The following is a 22,537-nucleotide window of genomic DNA, read 5'->3' on the forward strand; positions in this document are numbered from 1 at the left end:
CAAGTCTGATAGTGCTTGGTTTAATCATAAGACTGAAGGTTTCGTCATAATCAAAACCTTCTCTTTGATCGTATCCTTTAGCCACTAGTCGAGCTTTTGGTCTGTCAATTGTACCATCTGCTTTCTGTTTAATCTTGAAAACCCATTTCGATCCAATCAAATTAATCCATGGTTCATGTGGTACATAGCTCCACGTAACATTAAGAATGTTAGCATTAATCTCATCATCCATAGGAGGTATCCATATTGGATTTTTTGATGCTTCTGTATAAGACGATGGAGTGGTGAATGTTGTCTCTTCAAGTGGATATTTTTTTGCTATAAGACAAAGCTTGTTGACCGGTCTCTTGATACCATCTCTAGCTCTAGTGATCATATGATGTTGTGTAGGTGGTCCAGATGGAGCCGGTGGAGCTGGTGGATCTAATGGAGCCGGCTGTAACATAAATGGTTGTGTTGTTGCCGAAGTAGTTGTTTATGCAGAAGTGATTACTGCGGTAGATTCTGGTGCTGCTGTATTTAAAGTTGATTGCACATTATCCAAATTTGGAGACATAGGTGGTGACTGCAAATTATCCATACTAGGTGACATTGGTGGAGTATGTAGCATAGGAGAGGATAGTTGAAAACAATGTTCTCATGAGATGAATTAGAAAAAGTGGATGATGCAAATATTTTTGTGGATATGGATGGCTTGGAAATGGGTTTAGTGATAAATACTTGTTGCTTGGAAGCAAATGGGCGCGCCACTGTAACCAATGAATACACACGGTAGTGATCTAGGTTCAAGCTTATTAGAGACATATGGGAGAAGGCATGGGTAACACAGACATCCAAAGACATTTAGAAAGGAGCAGTCAGGTTTTTTGTTGTATAAGAGTTGGAGTGGAGATTTGGCCTCATGTTAAGATGCAGGTAGTATGTTAATAAGATAACATGCAGTTGAGAAAGCTTCTACCCAGTAGGATTTTGGCATGGAGGCATTAAAGAAGAGAGATAATTCTAACTCAGTGATATGTCTAATACGTCTTTGAGCAATGCCATTTTGTGCAGATGTGTGAGGACATGAAAATATATGTATAACACCAGAAATATTAATGAAAGAAGTGAACTTCCTAAACTCTCCACCATTGTCTGATTGAAAGACCTTGAGTTTATGATTTGTTTGATTTTCTATCAGCTTTTTGAATTGAATAAATATAGGAAAGGCATCTGATTTTCTAGCTAGTGGATAAATCCAAGTATAGCGTGTGTAAACATCTATAAGAAGCAGATAATATCTAGACCATCTTTTGAAACATGCGGTGAAACCCATAAATCAGCAACAATTAAACTCAATGGTTCATCAATAATTATACTACTAGTAGGAAATGGAAGTTTATGACTCTTGCTCATATGAAAAGAGTGACAATAATCAAAATTCTTATTTGAAACAGGAAGGGAGATATTTTTAATCATCTTAAAAACAGTGCGAAGCATTGGGTGACCCAATCTTTGATACCGTAGAGGGATTGTATTGGCTAGTAGAGAAACTGGTATTGTATGTTGAATCTCTCGAACAACATCAAAGACATAGAGCCTATTCTTAAATCTGCCTTGCAACAGGGTTGTCCCCGACTGGATTTCCTTCACAACAAAAGAAGTTGCATAGAATTCAAAGAAAACTTTATTATCTTTGCAGAATTTAGAGACTGAAAGTAAGTTGGTCTTTATTTGAGGAACATGGTGGACATTGTTTAAATGAAAAGATCTGCTATTATGAGTAAATGAGGCATTACCAATATTTTCGATATGGAGAGCCTCACCATTTCCTACACGCACTTGTTCAGTTCCATCATACTCATGCCGAACGTTGAGATTGTTGAGATTTACAGTTAGGTGATGAGTTGCACCTGTATCATTCACCCAGTTGTTATTAGAAGGACCACCAGGGAGAGCCAAGTATGCAGCTGGTTGTTTGTTGTTGTCCACTTTGTTACGAAACCAACAGAATCGAGCATCATGATTCTTGCGTTTGCAGATCTCACAAGGACCTTCACCTTGATACATGTTTCTAGGCTGACGGTTGGATTGATTTTGTGGAAGATTTTTTGAGTATCTCCTTTGGTCTTGCTTCTCAAATAGTCTGGAGTTTGATGAGGCTGCAACATTGGCTAGAGGTTGTTGCAAAATGGCTAACTGTTGTTCAAGACAGAGATCAAATGAAAGAAGATGAGCTTGAAAAGAATCCATGTCGATCTTGTCGACAATGCTTAAGGATGTGACAATAGATTCATAAGCCTGATCTAGTCCAGCTAGAATTGATTCCTACATATCCTCTTCAGAGAGGGGTTTTCCAGATGCTGCAATTGCATCAAAAAGTTGCTTAGTTTTCGAGAAATAATTTTGCATTGAGCTATTACCTTTGCGAAGACTGTGTAGTTGTCTTTTCAGGTTCATTTGATGAGCTTTGGTTTTTGGTGCATATCTCCTTTGAAGAGCTTCCTATACTTCTTGTGATGTTGAGAGACCTGAAACTCGACCTAGTACACCTTCAGATAAATAGAAAAGGATCCATCCTAAGAGTATTTGATCTTGTTCCTCATTCTTTGCATAAGCAGGATTAGGAGTTGGTTGCGCACCTTCTTCAGTAGCAGGTATGGTTTTTGCGGGTTTTGCCATTGCACCATACACAAAACCTTGTAGTTTGTAACCTTTGAGAAGAGGTTTAAACTGTGTCACCCATAGGAGATAGTTGTTGTCATTGAGTTTGACACTGATCAGATGATTTATGTGTATTTGATGAAGTGTTGAAGTTTCATCCATAGTGAAAGAAGAGAAGCGTGAGTTTTGGATCTTTTGACTCGATGCCAAGACAGAACACGATAGTTTGGTGAAATGTTCCACAGTTGATATTGTGGATTCTCATTCAATATATAGACCCATATACGGCTATTATTACAGAAGATATTACAAGTTTTGTATACCAAAAATACATGATTGACATACATTAGAATGTCGACATAATTTGGCAGCTATATATTGGAAGGATACAGCTGTAGTTACGACTTTGAATGAGTGAGAATAGATGTATCCTTAACAAAGTAAGGATCTAAAGTTCAAACCTAAAATTGCATTACAAATCCACAAAGATTTGGTCTACCTTTGGTGCTATTGATTTTAAATAGAACATGACATCAAGCATTGGTTTAAATATGGGCCTAGTGATAAGATGGATAAGTAATGATTTTCTTTGAGGTCTTAAGTTGTTTATGTTTTCTTATTTCGAAATAAAATAAAACAAATTATGGATACATGAGATTGAAAGAAAAACACCAACAATGCATGAACAAAAATCACTTAGGGAAAAATAAATTAGGACACGAAAAGAATATCGAAAACCACTAGAGCGAAAATCGAACGGGAAAAAAGAAGAAATATGTTTTGAAGCATACCAAAATGTTTTGAGGCATACATTTGTCTAAGTTCGGCTGAAAAGTTATCAGCCGAACCTAGGCAAAAAAAATAGATTGTTAGCCGAACCTTGAGTATGCCTCAAAACATTTTGGTCTTTCTCAAAATAGGTTTCAAAAAGAACCTACGTAATACATGAAAAGAATATCGAAAACATCTAGAGTACTCCCTTCGTACCTATTATATAGGCGGAATTTTCATTTTTCCTTGTACCACTATATAGGCGGAGTCCAAATTTCAAAACGACATTTTACTTATATTACCACTATTTATTTGCTTGGGAATCATCGCAATTGAGTATATGTCTCTAACATTGGGAATATAATTAAGGGTAAAACAAGAAAAAACATAGAAATGTATAAAATCAAAAAAGTTTCTTAATCTAAGAGAATTGGTCCCTCCGCCTATATATGTGGTACGGAGGGAGTATTTGCCAAGTGAGTCCTAATAAATTCCACGAAGATATACGCACACATCTTGAGAAATTAATTTCCGACTTAAACAAGTCGAAAAATCAGAAATTAATTTGAAATTACAATTAAATAATAATTTAAAATCACTAAAAATATAAAAGTCTATTTTTTATGATTTTTTTCTACTTTTAACTTCTGAAATAAAATTGGGCTTCTGAAATGAAAAAACCTATTGACGACAAGTCAACGTTTTTACTTTTATAGCTCATTCTAAAGTTGCATTGCTAAACAAACAGTGGACATTTCAACTTTAATAAGCCCGAAAAGTAACTTCTAACGGAGTATCCAAACTTCCAAACAGGATATGAAAACCTAACCTATTGACCGGGTGTCTTAGAACCAGTGTAGTCAATCTTGGCCGAGATGGTCAAGATTCCGCCAGAAATAGGTAGTTGAATTTCGCCGGAAATTGCTAAAATTCTTGGTTAAATTTCAGTTGACTCCACCGTAATTGGATTTTCTACTAACTTGAAGGAAGACTTGCTTCTCATTTTAGAAATTTATGGTATTTCATTATATATGTACACACAATTATGTGTAAAAAATGTTTGACATACATGCATACCATAAGTATAAAACCTGAAAACTCAATTTCCATAATTACTCCAAGATTTCATCAAAAATCTCCCCGACATAAAGTTGTTCCAGTGTCTCGGTCCCCACAGAGACTGACCGAAACACGGAATTCGACTACGTACATTGCATGGAACATATTTCATGGCGCCCCAAGCAAAATAAATATCCTGTTTCATTCCACTCGTGTTCATCACAAATTTGATCAAGAAAAAACCCTAGAGATTGCGGCAAAGGAAAACTTACAAAATTCCCTGACTCCAACTACTAAAAACCCTAACTTTTTCATTATATACTCATTGATTTTCAAGTAATATATTTTCTTCGTGCGATCTTTATTTCTGTCTTTTCCAGTAAGGGTTCTGTCTGTGATCAGTTATCAAGGTTTTGTTCAGTTTTGATTAAGCGCCGATGAAGATGAAGACACCTAGAGAAGAAGATTATTTTGCTTACATAAAAGCTGTTCAAAAAACACCAAAATACAATGAATTCCTTCAAGTGATGAAAGAATACAACTCCTTGCCAACTTACGACACCACCAATGTGGAGTTCGTAACTACAAGGATCAAGGAAAGCTTTAGAGATCATTCAAACCTTATTCATGGATTTAACGTGATATTCTTGCCTGAAGAATATGCAATTGAAGAAAGATGATCGCGTATTATCGAAATCAACAAAAAGGGTTGAAGCAGAAGACTCCAATAAGAAGATGTCTTTATATGGAGGTGATTATCATCGAAACTACAAATTCTTTGAGAAAGTCATGAGGAAGGAGAAGTTTACAAACCCTGATGACTGCAGGAAATACTTGAAGTGTCTTTATCTTTATAGCAAAAAGAGAATTTCAGAAGGTGAATTGAAAGATATGGTTGGTGGTTTGCGGCAATATGGATGTGTCGCGTTTCCGAGAACAGCGAATGATGATAAAGTGCAGCAAGAACCCCAAAAGGATGAAAGGGAGATAGGTTCTGAGTCTCCAGCTTCAAGTTCTGAGTCTCCATCTTCAAAAAGAAAGAAATTTGAGGAAACCATGATTGACCGTCTCATGAACTGCGAAAAAGATAACCCAAGTTATCAGCCTTCGACTGAAAGAATTTCAGCTAGCGGAAGGACGGAACTTGGAGTTGCAGTACTGAATGATTCTTGGGTGTCTACAGAGAGTACTAGCACAGGTGGTGATACATACCATTTCAAGAAAAATGCTTATGAAAAGAACCTGTTTAGAAGCGAAGATGACAGATGCGAACGAGATAGGCAATTTGAGTTGGTCAAAGGTACCGAGGAATTGTTACAGAAGATTGTGGATAACGCAATCAACCCAGAAAGTATACGTCTCGAGCATCACTTCAAAGTGCTACAGCTTGGGTGCATAAAATGCCTGTACAATGAATCTTGGCAGGATGTGGTGGATGCATTGCGGAAGGATGCAAAATCTGTATTGCATGGTATATTAACTCAGTTGCAGGAAAAACTAAAGGAGGTTACAAGTCGTCTCTCAATAACCAGTTATTTAAAGAACTTTAGAAAATCTCTGGATTATGGCAACTCCTCCAGTGGCGAGCAGCAGGAAACAACCAGTTCGAGTTCTAAAGACGACGCCTCTACTTTTTGTCCAAATGTTTTAGTTGAGCGAACAACATAGGCTTGTTAATATGTTCTAATTCCTCATTATATTGTGAAATTTATGGTGAAATTTATAACCAAATTCAGATTCTTTTGAATTTCTAGTTTTACCTGACAATCTATGTCTTCTTTTTTCCAAGCTCAAGTTGTAAAACTTCAAAAGTTGAAAGAGGTACCTGAATTTGACAGTCATGAAACATGAGCCTCAAGAACGATGCAGGAGCAGTAGCATCAGTCGCCAAAATGGGTGCAAGTGTATCCTTGACTAAGGCTTCAACATTTGGACATGAAGTCTTGTAGTGTCCATAAGAGAGATGATGAGCTTCATTAACAGACACTACTAGTACCACTATCATTACCATCATAACAGATCGCAGAAGCCGCCACATTTTTGAACAAATTCGCTCCTGTCATAGTTGTCTTGAGTAGATATGAACTTCGCAAATCCTCGACTATGAAGAGAGCTGAGCGGTGGTTGAGGGAGAGATTCTCTTATGAACAGATTAAAGGTATTGGCATGTTGAAGGATGAACCTAGAGTTACAGGAAGCAAGAGTTTGTACAGACTGACGCACAGTTCATAAAAGGTTAATTCACAAGTAACCTGAAATACAGGTGTTGATGAATTTTGTCTATTGACAGTTTTTCAGTGTCAGACCACAGTGGTTTCAACTATGTAACATTTAATTGCCTCACCAAGTACATAAAAACTACTTCAGACATATGGAACTATGAGAATCAAATAAATGTTTTTAAGCACCAATTTAGTCTGTAGAGAGTAGTCCTTTTGTTCTGGGCTGGACTTTCTGCCATCTTCTCTGTTGAGCCGGCACCTCCTACATCCACACCTCAATCAACCACAGGTCTGCTGTCAAGAGCTTCTCTGACTTCAAGTAGCTCAGGACAATAGCGCTTGGCGAGCACTTCTACTTGTTCTGCGAAGGAAAGCAGTCCATGTATACCAATGTGATTTACCATCTGTCTCCAACGTTTAAGAGTTATATCTCCAGGCCTGCAACCAACACATCAAACAGAATTAGAAGAGATAAGTTCTTCAAAAATGGTTAAGTTTTCCCATGAGTAATGTGGACTTTTCAAACAAGGTATTGACTTTCAATTTGAAAGGTGAAATTTAGCTATTTATTAGAATAACAGTTTTTTTTTTTATTTGTTTTCATGTTTTACAAAAGTAAAACAATTTATAAGCTATACCAACATTAAAAAATGGTTTCAAGAAATCATACGAATTGAACATAAAACAAAGTATCCAATAAAGTGCTTGAGGCATCAGCTTCAGTCGACTCGGTTACCTATGCTCCAGAAGATTATCCCAGTCAACGTCTTCAACACAGCAAGCATCCAGCCTAAGAAGTCTGCAATTCCAGTAATTTGATATTTGGATTACACTTATATGAGCTTCAATCATAAGAGACAGTTGCTAAATTAAGTTTTTGTTTACAAAAAAAAATGATGGATTCAACAACACTTTTTTATGCAGCATTTTTTTTTTGTTTCCTACTCCCTCCATTTCAAAAAATTAGGCTTGAAACGGGGGTAATAGTATTTTGAAATGATAGGAACAGATTTCCTTTTTTTCCTCTTAAGATAAGATGTTTTTCATCATATGACAGGTTACACAATAAGATTAGAAAATAGATGCCATGAAACCAGACATTACTATTTTACTGCAACAAAATTAGATAGCCAAAGACAAGTTCCTTACTCATCCAGCAACCAATAATCGTCTACGTCGGCCCATTTTTCTTCTTTCACCATGGATGATGATAATTGTTTATACCTGAAATGGAGAATGATTCAATCATCAAGAAACGAGAGACGATTCACAAATCAAATTACCGAGTACTATGGGGTTAAACTACACATAAATCTGCATTAACCATCCTTAAAAGCAAAGCTTACTGGTCAAGGAGTTCGAATACATTGCAGACCCACCAGGAAATAAAATACTTCAGCGTTTAAACTTCTAGTTTTATTAATTTCAGGAAGTGGAAAGTGATTCACATTTACACGATCTATATACTTTGGCCAAACTCACTGAAAAATCTGAAGCTCATGCTATGTTAAAGATTCTGATAAATGTCCAAACTGATGAAAGGAGAGAGTAAGATAGCATATAAAATATGAATAGCTTGTGTACAAAGGCTCCCAAGAGTGACTTGATCTCTAATACTGAGATGCTGCCTGGTGGGGATGTGGATGATATGAATCCTGCATCTAAGTTATCTTAGATTCCTTTCTCTTAGACTATGCTTCAATACTGAATGGTCATCTTCAACTTTGAATCAAAACATCGGTAATGAAAGCAGTTCACAAAAACGATGACCATCTTCGAGAAGTTACGGTATAAAACAACGAATTCAAAGTTGAATTAATAACATTGTTAAAACGTACCATTTGGTACAGCAATCCATATCTGTCCGGGTAGCTAAACTCTTACTAATTGCTTGCCAACCGATATTGTCACGTATCTGCGCAAAGACTTGAGAAACTTAAAAATAGATAATATGTACCTTCGCTAAAACTTGAAAATTAGATGAATTGCCACTCAATTACTACTTAAGCTTTCCAACTCATCTCATACTAACCATGCCATGCTTTAATTTCTTTTCCTCGCACACATGCATTCGCAAATCCATGTTTACTAAATTAAACAAGGACTGATACTCCTCTTGAGTCCACTTACCTGTTTCGATGGAAAAAAAACGCAATCATTATCTAAGTTATTTCTTAATGGCTGAAGTTTCAATTTCCAACTAAACAACTGCATGTTAAAAAATCACAATCAGAAACAAAAGCTAATCCACTTGAAACTAACAAACTCAACCTTCATCCCTTAAAAATGGAGTGACTGCATACTGCTCGTGTTCACAGTAAATAGACCTCAGGAAAGAAGAGGCAACTCATACAAATTTTTTACTTGAAACTGAGCTGTGAACAGAAATATACACTGATATATGTTTCATAACTCAAAGTTCGATGACACAAACGTTCTCGCTTTATGGTTATCAAGGTAGACATAATACAATCTAATTATATTTTTCTAATTAGAATTCAAGATAAGCAAGCCGACAACAGAAAAGAAAATATGGAAAAAGAGAAAGCAGTTTACCCTTTCTAAGACCCGTACGATATATCCGACGCCATATATCCTTAACATGATATCGATTCTTTCCAAGGACTTCGGCCATCGTTTTCCAGTCTGGTCCATGCTTTTCATGATACCTAAAGTTTAAGATTGTGGCATATGCTTAGAATGTACCAAAAAAATCCGAAGTAGAGAACAAAACTTATATTCACTCAAGCATACTGCACGTGTAGAAAGCAACAAACGCCAACATTACGAAACATACTTTAAGACAAACGCTTTTTCATCCTCAGTCCACTTCCGTGATTCATCCCTCGTAAACAAAGTATGTGCTCTCTGACATACTGCTTCGGTAGGCCTATACGGTATGGAAGCGCCTGAAAGTTTCAAATACCTCTTCAAATTATATAATTTCTGTGGAACAGGCAATGGAAAGTGCATCGTTAAACATGCTTTTCTGATGAATCATCGACTCATCAGACCATTTGAACCTATTATATATTCAATGGAAGCAAAGAATTGAATATGAGAATAATTAAAAGAATGCCATCTGTGTATGCTGTTACATATATATGGAAAGAGTACACTCACCTATTTCCTTCCAACATCCTCTTACATTTCGATGTTTCCCCGAGTGCAGAACCATATCCACGCCGTCCTCACCCAATTCATGTATCTAAGAACATCAGTGGATTATGGCTATTAGTGTGGTGCTCTACCATCAATAAGAAATTAGAATTAGAAGTAATGAACATGGGAATCTGGTGTCTAGATGCTGGGTATTGGAGGTGGCAAACATGATATTCTGGGGGCCACAGTCATGCTAACCTGGTGTATTTCTCTACCACGAGCCCCCAGGATGTGTTATCAATGAGAACATAACTTCTAGCAAATCCTCTAAACCAAGTTGCATTCTCCGTACCATGATTTATTGAAAATCTCAAACAATACAATAAGAGATATTAACGATGAGTGATACATAAAGTCTAAGTTATTATTTCCTGAGGTCCATGTATCCATTGCGAAATTTATGATACTTAGATCATGCCATTTGTTGTTAACTTGGATATTAAATAAGAAAAATAGAGAAGAGAGCTCATACGAACCATTTAACTAAGCAATGTATACATGTGTCACTTGTCTAAGTTGTCTTACAGAACAGCATGTTCATTTAAAATAAATACTAGAATTTCCACTGAAAGCATAAATACCAAGCGTATATTCAATGAAAAACAAATTAAAATGACCGATAAACAAAAGAGTTTGACAAATGAAAAAGACAATCATCACAGTTGTCACTTTTTATATATGTACGGGTTAATATTATTGATGATGTGGCACTCTTTGTAGGATATATACGAGCACAGCTCAATCTTAGCCGAGCAAATATTTAAGAAGAGCGAATCGTATCTAGTAGGTAAGAAATGTTCTTAATAATTTTCATTAAAAAAATCTTGGAACTACAGTTTCTTCTGCTCTAGTCCATCGTCTTCCATAAGGGCATACTTGTAAAAAAATACTTAAACATACCCCTTCTTTCCATGCCTTAATAATTGTGCAAACTACAAATGGCTCAACTAATTTGGGATGAAGGGAGTATTCATCACCATATGTAATGGTGAAAACGCATGAATATGTGAGGTACATGTTCCACTTTTGTTGTATGTGTCACCCCATGTGCTAGTAAGAAAATATGTGTTCGACGTGCATCACCATGGGAGCAAAACAAGGGCACACAGAACCCTGAAAGAATTTTTACTCTAATAAATTATGACAAGACAAAACACTGCCTAGCAAAGTACAAATTTTAGTAGATATTAATTCTATTTATACCATAAATATACCTTTATATACTTATGAACGGCATCTCTGAGTATCTGATCTTCTTCCTTTGTGAACCTCTTACCTCGAACCAGCTCCATTCCTGGGTTTTCCTCCACATCATCTTGGTCCTCCCTCGTAAACAAAGTATGTGCTCTCTGACATACTGCGTTCACATGCCTATACGGTAAGGCAGCCCCTGAAAGTTTCAAATACCTTTTCAAATTACATAATTGCTGCGGAACAACGGAAAGTGCATCATTAATTCATACTGAATACAAACATGCTTTTCTTGTCACAAAAAACTCAGAAAATGGAATCATCCAATCATCACATCATTTGAACCTATTATATATTCAATGGAAGCAAAGAATGCAATATGAGAATAATTAAAAGAATGCCATCTGTGTATGCTGTTACATATATATGGAAAGAGTACACTCACCTATTTCCTTCCAACATCCTCTTATATTTGGATGTTTCTCGGAGTGCAGAATCATATCCAAGCCGTCCTCACCCAATTCATGTATCTAAGAACATCAACGGAATATGACTATTAATGTGGTGCTCTACCATCAATAAAAAATTAGGATTAGAAGTAATGAACATGGGAATCTGGTGTCTAGATGCTGGATATTGGAGGTGGCAAACATTATATTCTGGGGGCCACAGTCATGCTTCCCTGGTGTGTTTCTCTACCAGGGACCCCTAAAACATGTTACCAAATGAAAAAATTACTTCTAGCAAATCCACTAAACTAAGTTGCATCCTACATACCACAATGAAAATCTATAGAATAGAAGATATTTATAATAGGTGATACATAAACCCTAAGATATTTCCTAAGGTCCATGAATCCTTTGCCAAATTTATGATACTTAAGAGCACGCCATTTGTTACTAACTGGAATATTAACTAAGAAAATCAGAGAAGAAAACTCCTATAAACCATTTAACCAAGCAATGTAATACATGTGTCATTTGTCTTATAAAACAGCATGCTCATTTAAAATAAATACTAGAATATTCACTGATAGCATGATAACCAAGCGTATTCAATGAAAAACAAATTGAAACAATATTGTGATCAAAATAGTCGGTCAGAGAAAATAAACATGGCATTTCAGGCATGAAGGTATGCTTACGACAAAAACCAATTCCTCTAAAGTAGTTTAATGTTCATAACCGTATGTGATTGTGAAAGTGCATGAATATGGGATGTATGTGTTCGTCACAATGAGTACTGGTAAGGCAATGTGTCTCGACGTGCATTATGACAGGCACACAGAACATTGAATGAGTTTCTACTCTAGTAAATTATGGCAAGACCACACACTGCCTAGCAAAGTACAAATTTTAGTAGATATTAATTCTATTTATACCATAAACATACCTCCATATACCTGTGAACAGCATCTTTGATTATTTGATCTTCTTCCCTCGTAAACCGCTTACATTGAACCAACTCAGTTCCTGCGTCTTCCTCCTGATCATCTTGGTCATCAGCTGCAGGGAAGACTTCTACATGATTAGAAAATTTTACTCTTTTGGATGATTTTTTGGTACCCGAGTTCCTCAAATGCTCATTTGTGCTTCCGAGATTGTTTTGTGTTTCAACATCTCCAATATTTGCATCCGATTTGGTCCCTTTCTTTTTCTTCTTCTTCTTCTTCTTCCCCTCTTCTAAATCTACATCTAGCCCTTCCTCTTCTCTGTTTCTCTTCTTAGAAGAACGAGAACCAGATTCAGCCTCACCGTCAGACTTCTCAATGCAGCTTTCTCCATAATCACCTCCATTTTCATTCTTTCTTTTATTTTTTTTACCCTTCCCCTTCTTCACATGCTCATTATTTTCCTCACCGCTCACATCAATGTGATCCTTCCCTTCAGAAGCCGCTTCATCAGTTGCAGATTCTACATCATTGCACTCCTTAACCCTTTCCTTGTGTTTCTTCTTTTTGCGTTTACCACTTTCTTCTCTCCCACTATCAGACCCACCTTCTTTCTCCTCAGACCCCTTCTCACCTCCCACATCTGTGGGTACTTCTGAGGTACTTAAAGCCTCTATCTCCTTGTTTCTCTCGTGCTTCTTCTTCTTTTTCTTCTCTGTAGGTACTTCTGGGGTACTTAAAGACTCTTTTTCCTCACTTTTCCTGTGCTTCTTCTTCTTATTCTTCTCCTCTGTAGGTACTTCTGAAGAGCTCAAAGCCTCTATTTCCTTGTTTCTCTTGTGCTTCTTCTTCTTCTCCTCTGTAGGTACTTCTGAGGCACTTAAAGCCTCTATGTCCTTGTTTCTTCTTCTTTTCGCTCTTTCGCAGTACATTCTCTTCATCCATCCCTACCACTTCCATTCCAAAAGTAATCAAGATTTAATAATCTACTCAAAATAGATAAACCTGCCAGCAAAAAAAACAAAGAAAAATTCTCAATGAAATTCAACACTAATTTTGGAAAAAAAAACTATAAAATCTGCCATTTTCGGTGTCTTAGTAGTTCAGTGAAATCGCCCAAATTTAAAAACTTAATTTAGACCCACAATTTCTGTTCACTGGTTGAATCAAGAGCTAAAGATTAATCAAATATTCAGATTACTTAGATTGTTTACCCTAAATTCTATTTATCACTGCAAACATCAAATAAGAAAAAGATAAATTAAGGGTTTACTGAAAAAAGAAGAAGAATATTACGAACCTCAATGAAGACGATAACAGGTGAAATTGGGGATAAAAATTTATCTGATAGGATTGATATGATTTCTATCTTCTTCTTCTTCAACTACAACTTTCAATTTCAGAATGTTTTATTTAGGGTTTATGTTAAAGAAAATTGCGAAAACTGAAGAAGTGAAAAGAATAAGCGGATTTTATGAGGCTAGCCCTTAAATTTTTTGCTCTTGTAGAAACTGACACCTGTACAAACATTTTACCAGACTGGGCCTGGGTAACCCGAACCCCAGATCCATCTGAGTGTAGTGAATAAAAAACTGATTACTTTATTATTTATTTTTTGGATCAGTAAAGAATTTGTTGTTGGCGTCCAGGTACAAAGTGGTGCCTCAAGGGCATGGTGATGGTGGTGGAAGCTTTCCACACAAAAACTGCTCATACCAAGTATTACGGGGGTTAGGCCAAGATTCTTCCAGGCCATTCAATTCAGTGATAGATTTTGGGTAAACAGGGAAATGCCCTTCTTCCATATAGTATGAAATTATATACATGCAAGTTCGGGGAGTAGGGTGCCTCGAGTACAAAACTACTTTTTCCAGATATTGGAACTAAGAGAACCAAAAAAAAAAGAACTATGATTTTGATCATAGTGAAATTTTATTAGGCATACTGAATAAAGACAAAAAAGGATGTGAAATCAGAAATCCCCTTAACCAAATCTTTTTTTAATGACAAATCTACCCTTTACGTATTAGTGTTAGTAATCTGGATTAGTGATTAAAACTTTTGTTTAGTGATTAAGATAATTTTCAAAATTATAGATGAAAAAATTTGGGGAGAAAAATAATCAAAGTTTTTATTGAGAAGGAGAGAAGGAGAAAGTGAGAACATTTTTATTCTTGATTCAATGGAGGATGAGGAGGGTCATTCTTTGTCTAAAAAAACTTGGAAAATACATATCAACTACAACAATGATCCAGAAATGGCTGATTTCTTAGATTGTGAGAATCATTTTACACAAACTCAAACTCAAGATGATGATTTTTATGAGCCAAATCCATATGATGAATACATAGATGAGGAACCCAATGCTTCTAACACACATGTACACTTCTATTTTATGTTTAATCTCACTTTTGTAGCTTGAAATCATCAAAAAAATGTATTTTTCATCATGGTTCGGCGAACCAGGACTATGTTCGGCTTAAAAATATAAGCCGAACCCACTAAATTGATGAACAGTTCGGCTAGCTGAATTTGTTAACGTTATACGCCGAACCTTCATTTTCCAACTTCCAACCTATTTGCAAGATCCTAGTTCGGCTTATATTAAAGTCTAATAACAAGACGAACTTATTCCTGAGAGTTAGGTTCGGTTCTCACTCTAAATATCGTATCAGCCGAACTATATATTTTTCCAAGTTCGGCTCATATTCAAAAAATCGCATCAGCCGAACATGATACTGATTTTCCATGAAACACTTAAATTCATACACGTTTAGGGTTTAGGATTTTTATTACATATGTTTTCTATTGTGCAGCCTTTCCATATGATGAACCAAACAAAAAAAGTGGAAATTACTAAAAGTGTTAAGAAAGTGAAGTCTAATGATGGAGAATACCAAGTTCCATATTAAACTCATTAAAATCAATTATATCTTATCTTCAACCTCAAGATAATGAAAAGAAAAACACAACGCAAAAAGAATGAGGTCATTCCGACATCGGACGAAAAAGTTATGGCCAAAACAAGATCGAAAAACTAGAGTGTGCAAAGACAAGGTTCGGATGATAACTCAACAACACGAGCTAGCCGAACCTAGAGCCTGCAAATCAATATTTTCGAAGTGTTTACAAAGAGAGGTTCGTCTTGAAAGTGATCTAATCGAGTCATCCGAACCCGACAACCACCTGGGGTAAATTTCACTTCTCAAGTTCGGCCGGGAAGGTTTGAAAGGTATTAGCCGAACCTGACACTGTTCTGGGACGTATTAAATACACATTTTGGGGTTCGACTAAAAATTGACATTTACGGTTTAGCCGAACTGTTCATAGACACTTTCAGGGTGAAATTTCAAGAACAGTTCGACTCAAAACTCAACTCAATTATCAGCCGAACCCGCTACTGTAATCGTCAAAAACCCTAAGTTTTTAGAAATTTAACCCATTCAATCCATGAAAAACAACAAATAAAAGATTGGGTTCGTAAGGAATACCTTCTTATCCTCATTTCAGTATTTAGAGCTTCAAATGGTTGAATTTCTGATTCAATTTCCAGTTCAATTATAGTTTTTACACCTTCATCTTCAATTGGTACTTCTTCTTTAATTCATGAATTGGAAGAGGATTTAGAACATCTGACGTTTGCTTTTTCTTTGTACGATCCATTATATAGTTCAATTTAACCGATGATCGAATTTTCACGAATCGACAATTAATTACAGTGATGAAAAAAAAATCTGAGAGAAAAGGAAGGTGGTTTAGCTGGAGGAAGAAGAAGACATGTTTAAGATAGTTTATTTTTTGATTTTGGGTTCAAGGGTATATAGGTAATTGAACTACCCAATAAACATTCCTTATAAGGTCACCTAGGATGGGAAAACTATTTTGTATGCCTTGAAAGTTTTTGGTATGCCTAAAATCGTAGTTCAAAAAAAACATATGTACAAGCAATTTTGTTCTGGGCTTGACCTTCCTGCCATCCTCGCTGTTGATCCCACAACTCCCACAGGCCACATCCAGTGATCCACACATCAATCAACCACAGGTCTGATCTCAAGAACTTCTCTGGCTTCAAGTAGCTCAGGGCAATAGCGTTTGGCGAGCACTTCTACTTGTCCTGCAAAGGATTGCAGTCCATGGATACCAATGTGATTTACCATCAGCCTCCAGGGTTTCAGAGTAATATCTCCAGGCCTGCAACCAACAAAAAACAGGATCAGAAGAGATAACTTCTTCATAAATGGTGTGGATTTTTCAAACAAGGCATCGACTTTCAATTTGAAGGGTGAAATGAAGCTATTTATTAGAATACCAGAATATTCTTGCTATTTGTGTTCATTTTTAAAAGTCGGAACACTTTACCAACAGGTCCAGCATAAAAAATGGTTATGGTTTCAAGAAATCATACAAATTGAATATGAAACGAAGTATCACAATAAAGTGCTTGACGCATCAGCTTCAGTTACGTTGCGTACCTGCTGCTGTATTCTTAGTTTTGTGATGAAGATCATACATGTCGAAGCATATATGCTTGCCCCTGTTCTTTGTTACAACGTCTGTGAGTCTGTATCTAAGTGTTATCCCTGGAGTTGGATGGAGTATTTTTTAGTTCTTAGGGTTTTTAATGTTTATCCGGATGAACCATCAATTATGGGTTTTTTGATCTTTTGTGATCTCCTCGTATTCTTCTCTAAACTTTTTTTTTGTTTCCTTGTAGATATGTCTGATCGTCCGCGGAATCCTTACCAAACCCCGCCATCTAGTCCACCAAGATCCCCTCCGCGTCGAGATTCTGACAGATCTCCACTTGGGGAAGGTCCTTACAAGTCTTCGCAATCGGATCCTCGGGGTCATAGGGTTTTATCTTCCTCCGGTGCGAAGGTTATGCCTACTAAGAAAGGGGGTGTGCCGAAGGGTCCTTCTGGATCTAGGTATGTTGTTAACCGTGCCCCTTCTCGTCCTCGTGAAGATTCTAGGAGTACGCAGGCTCCTCCTCGTGATGACTCTAGGAGTACGCGGGCTCCTCCACCTCGTACTGAAATAGTGGATGTTCCGCCCCTTCGTTCAATGGCTCCTCCTCACTAGTACAAAAATGTCTTTTAGACACGGTATTTTACCGTGTCCAAATGTCTACGGTCACGATAATTCATTTTTGAAAAACTGTGACTAAAGCCTGCGAGGCCAAAAGTCTAGCATTTGGTCACGGTCATTTTCGTGGCTATTTCATCAAACCACCGTGACCACAACTTCAATAGTCATGGATTTTTATTGTACACCGTGACAAGTAGGCTCTTTAGTCACGGGATGCTGAAATACACCGTGACCAAAGTTAGTCAGTGGACACGAGAATTCCTCATTACACCGTGACCAATATGCAATACAACAAGATACTTGGATGTGCAGGCACACCTTTATGCCTTGCAAAAAAAAAACATGGCCAAACAATGAAATAATCTTAATTAAAATTCTTAACATGGCATTGCATCCAATAATATATTACAAAAACATAGTTTACATTTATCTTGATATATGGATTCTATTAGAGTTGATAACAAAGACATCGATATAATCCGCAAGTATCAAAAAACAAGTAAATGAAATCGCATAGAAGAATACGAGGCCTCCAATAAAGTTTCGGAAGGACATATACACTTCCTTTGCATGCCTAACTTGTTTACTGAAGATACATGTGAACTCTCATACTGCAAGAGCTCCTCCAAATTTTGCCGCTTGACTACAAAAGATAAAAGTAAAACAAAGTTTATTCGTTAAGTCACATAAGTTACTTTGAGTTAGTGCCAGAGACATCCATATACCATAAATATAAAATAGTCAAAGAAATAACAAACAAATATCCTGAATTTATATTGCAAATCAAACAATATATACAAAACGTGCAGGTTTTTGGTCTCAAGTAACAAAGTATGATTTTGAAAGTATTTTTGGAGCTTTATGTTCCTCCATTATTCCAAGAGCCACGACATCCCATCTATAAAATGATATACCACATGCTGCAGCATTTCAAGTTCACGATTTCAAATAAAGATCATATGTAAAGTTTTTGTCAAACTTGAGCAGATTTCGGTAACATTTCAAGGGAAATATAGTTAAACACTAATAATCAGGGAAGATCGCTAAGTGAATAATTTTGCAGCCACTAGCCATCTAAGCAAAACATGCTCAATCTCCAGGCCATACTTCATACTTACTGTGAAGAAAAAACCATAAAAAACAAACCCTTCACGTAGAGTAATGTTTGAATAATGTTAGAAGGTTTTCAGCACAAAAACCCAAAACAGAATGACCAGACAAAAAGAAAACCTTTCAAATGCAGCAGCATTTCAACTTATACAAATATAAGTTCGTTGAATAACTTCAAGCTAGGGGTGGTCCAGATTCCTAATACACCAGAAAAACATCAACCATTTTATTTAACACCACACACCTAGTACTCCAAAGTCAAGCCAATGGAGGGCGTGCAGTACTGCACAAATAAAATTCAGCTTGGACGACTATGTTGACTATCATCAACGGCTTTATAGCATAAATGACGGTTTATTACCTACATAGAGGTAGAACTTACCCATATAAGGTTAATCAAAAACATATTCAGACAACAAAAGAATAAAATGAACTCAAGATAAATCCCCAAGGAAGAAATCAGATAAATCCCAAACGCAAGAGTCCTGCATAAAACAGAACGTTGATTACAAGAGCTAGTTTAGTTACTCATTTTAAACGACCGTAAATATGAGTAGCATAAGAAGCGGCTTTAGGTTCAGAAACAGTGACTTATCCACTTCAGTGTTTCCTGATTAGAAGCAGAGTAGGATCATCACTTTCTCCGCCACATTAATTCGAATCAAACCTGTCAGAGTGAACTAAGTTTTAAGGTCATCTTCTTCATCGAAGCTACAGTTCATTGAATATTTAGAATTGGTCAAGGCCGCATCCACAGACTAAAAAAAGAACTTCACATATCAGATATAATACCGTAAATAACCGCTTGTAGTAAAACAGGCCACGTTAAAGGCAGAACTGAGTGATCTTGTGAAAAGAGATCATATACGAGATAATAATTAACTTTCCGTTTCACTAAGAAGTTACAGAATTAGTTCATGAACCTACTCAGTTCATCCTAAAACAAACTCAACATGTATTAAAAGGACTTACGGTCTATAAAACTTGCATCAATTGTCCCAGATTTGGCATTATGCTTCCATGTTTTCAGATAATTCACATAAACAGATTGTGTATGATAAGTGGATGAATGACATGCAGGAGAAAAGTAATCACACGACTTAAAAATCGGTATAATACTTCCCACAGAAGCGACAATGATATTGAATATCTCAGTTGAGGAGACAAAAGTTACCTGCAATTGAACCAAATATAAAAAAACCATAGCTCTAAAATATCATATGGAAAGGCCTAGGTAGGTATAATAAGTAGTTACTGCTGCAAAATTGAATCGAAGTCACATTAGGTTAAGGATATCGAATATGTTCAATCAAGCACCAGAGAAGAAGGAGAGTAACCTCAGGAAGGGGGGGGGGGTTCGATTTTCTATACAGCCTGCGCAAGAATCTAATGGAATCTGGATTAGTTTCCCTTATCATCTTTGGATTCACTGTCAAAGCAACATAGCAAACCAATTCATCTTTAAAAATAGGTATTCATAAAAAATAAGATGCTGAGGAAGAAACTAAGTTACGCTTCACATAAACAGAAAAGGCATGGATCTCCCACACACTAGTGACGTTTATCTTCGGGTACCTATTTTCAAAATCAAATACAGTCAAAATTGGAAAAAATAATGTGCCGTGATTTCAAATAAGAATACCCTAATATACAAAGAATTCATTGAGTATATCATTGCATTCATTAAGAAAAAGCGAGTCAAATATTAACGCCTTCAGACTCTTACCAGAAAAAACCCAAGCTTAATGGAACATCAGTTTCACCATCAAATAGCAAAACGCGATAATTACTATGTAATCCTCTAGTTTTAACCTTCAAATTTTCTGAATAATATAATTCTGATCAAGAAACAAAGAAGCAGTGACTAACTGATTCCAAACTTCCGATTGATTTACACAGGATGATAGGAATATGAAATCAGTTTGAACAATCCCGATAAATTAAGGCTTTTTATTTGGGATTCAATGACAGAGAGAAAAAGAAGTAGAGAGGAATGATTACCCAGAACGTAAGCAAATCGTGGGAGACTGGGAGTGTAGAAGTTAGGTTAAGAACCAAAGCAGTTCTTACATTCAATCGTGTTTAGAAAATGTGGATTGATTTACACGATGTAAATTAGACACGCGTCAAATGTACCCGTATCCAAAGATATGTGAAATGGTCCTGGAAACTCATTTACCCGAGACAAACGAAGCTTTAGTCCCGTTTATAGGTACCACCGTGACGAGGTCAACCGTGACCAAAGACCATAATTCTACTAGTGCCTTCAGTGCCTCCGCAGAAATCTTTGCCGCCTCCTCCTGCGGTTTCTTTCAAAGGGAAGTACTCCAAGGGTACTATGTCGAGAGTTGATCCGTCTAAAAATCTTCCTTCCAAAAGGAAAGCTTCGGAATTGAGTCCTACTTCTGATTCCGCAGAGGAAGAAGAAACTGTCCCCGTGATACGCAGCATTTCAGTTGGTAAGAAGAAGGTCACTTTCAAGCATATTGATCTTGAGATGTTCAAGGAAAAACATGAACTTCAAGCTTTTGAGGTTTGCTTATATGCCCTGACGATGATATCACTTACGAGCTCCTTGCTAAGTATCAGTTTGACGAGTTTCATCTGTTGACTACGGTTGGAGCCTTCGAGGCGGGTCTCATGTTGCCCCTATATAAGTCGGGTGACTCCTTTTATTATGACGTGTTGGCTAGTCGCGAAGGCTCTTCCACTCATAATCGTTCCGTGTCACAACTATCTGGGAATTATCTTCGTTCACTGAAGGAATGTTACCTGCGAAGCAAGGAAGAGACTATGATGACATGCTATGTTCCAAATCCTGCTGAGAGAGAGTGGTACACTCCTCAGAATTTTAACAGTTCTTTTGGGGATTATGTCAACATCAGAATCCGTAAGCCGTGGAGTGTTAGTCTTCGTAATATTGCTGCTCCCCGTGGTGAAATTCGTCTTTGAGTGAGGTGAGTGATGCCAAGCAGAAGTATGTTCTGGTACTGAGGGATCTGCTAAACGGAAACTCTTTCCTTCTCGTGAAAGGATTAAGCGTGACCATGATTATGAATGGCATGCTACTGTTATTGAGGTAGTTGGTCCTTGGGCTTATGGATGGATTCCGGGTCCACGCGGTTGGCGTCCTTCTGAAAATAGCAAGCCTCGTGAAACTCCTCCTGCTCGTTATGGAGATTTCTTCCTTGGCGTCCGAATTTCGCGGGCATGAATTTTCCTTATGCTCTTGATGTCGTTGATGGAATGAGGAGGAGGGTTCTGGTGCTACCCATCCAACGAAGAGTGCTGCTGATGCCAAGGTATAGTTTCTTCTTATATTTCTTTATTCTATTTGCCCCTTTTTCCTTGCTTGAAATAATTTTCATTTTTGAAGTGAGGGAAAAAATGAGCCTTTGTGGGATGTATACTGGTTTGTAGGTGTCGAAGAAGAAGAAACTTGGACCCAAAACAATCTTCTACTGCGGTTACCGGTGAGGATGAGGTTTATGAGGAGGTTACGAGTCCCATAAACGAAGGGTATGGTGAGGATGAAGAAATGTCCGATGGATAAGAGCGTACCGACACTTCTCACCCTGATGACGAAGGTGGTAATGGTGAAGAAAAGTTGTCTCGGGTGGTGATGGTGAGTCTGCGGGTAATATTACCGTTGGTGGTACTGGCGGGGGTCGATCTTCCCCTGTTGGCGATGATATTGTTGGTTGGGTACTCTGCCCGTTATTTCCCCTGAATTTTCTTTCGATAGGATATATTCCGGGGGAATCCTTTGATGTGAATGCTGCCATGGGTCTTGCCGAAGACTTCTCATTGCTTTCCCCAAATGATGATTGGGATGTGCTTGGGAATCTTGGAAAGAAGGTACCACTGATCAGCAAGCTGAGAACGCAGGTGGTCATGCTGA

General features: G+C 37.1%; 1 protein-coding gene across 2 annotated transcripts; it reads right to left on the reverse strand.

Annotated features, from left to right (window-relative positions):
- Positions 1 to 6,698: 6,698 nt before the first annotated feature.
- LOC113347707 (cyclin-D-binding Myb-like transcription factor 1) lies at positions 6,699 to 13,893 on the reverse strand. Of its 2 annotated transcripts, none has more exons than XM_026591381.1 (12): positions 13,739 to 13,893; positions 12,441 to 13,391; positions 11,494 to 11,578; positions 11,072 to 11,247; positions 9,819 to 9,903; positions 9,493 to 9,604; positions 9,252 to 9,364; positions 8,728 to 8,825; positions 8,534 to 8,610; positions 7,845 to 7,919; positions 7,432 to 7,494; positions 6,699 to 7,133 (listed from the first exon to the last, which is right to left on the reverse strand). In XM_026591381.1, exons 2-12 carry the CDS (start codon positions 13,377 to 13,379, stop codon positions 6,971 to 6,973), a joined length of 1,986 nt encoding a protein of 661 aa, XP_026447166.1. In that variant the 5' UTR covers positions 13,380 to 13,391; positions 13,739 to 13,893; the 3' UTR covers positions 6,699 to 6,970. The 2 variants fall into 2 exon arrangements, with proteins under 2 accessions (XP_026447166.1, XP_026447165.1); XM_026591380.1 differs by having other exon boundaries at positions 12,441 to 13,443.
- Between the last annotated feature and the right edge of the window lie 8,644 nt (positions 13,894 to 22,537).

This window comes from Papaver somniferum, chromosome 2 (genome assembly GCF_003573695.1).
Source record: "Papaver somniferum cultivar HN1 chromosome 2, ASM357369v1, whole genome shotgun sequence".
Taxonomy (NCBI): Eukaryota; Viridiplantae; Streptophyta; class Magnoliopsida; order Ranunculales; family Papaveraceae; genus Papaver; species Papaver somniferum.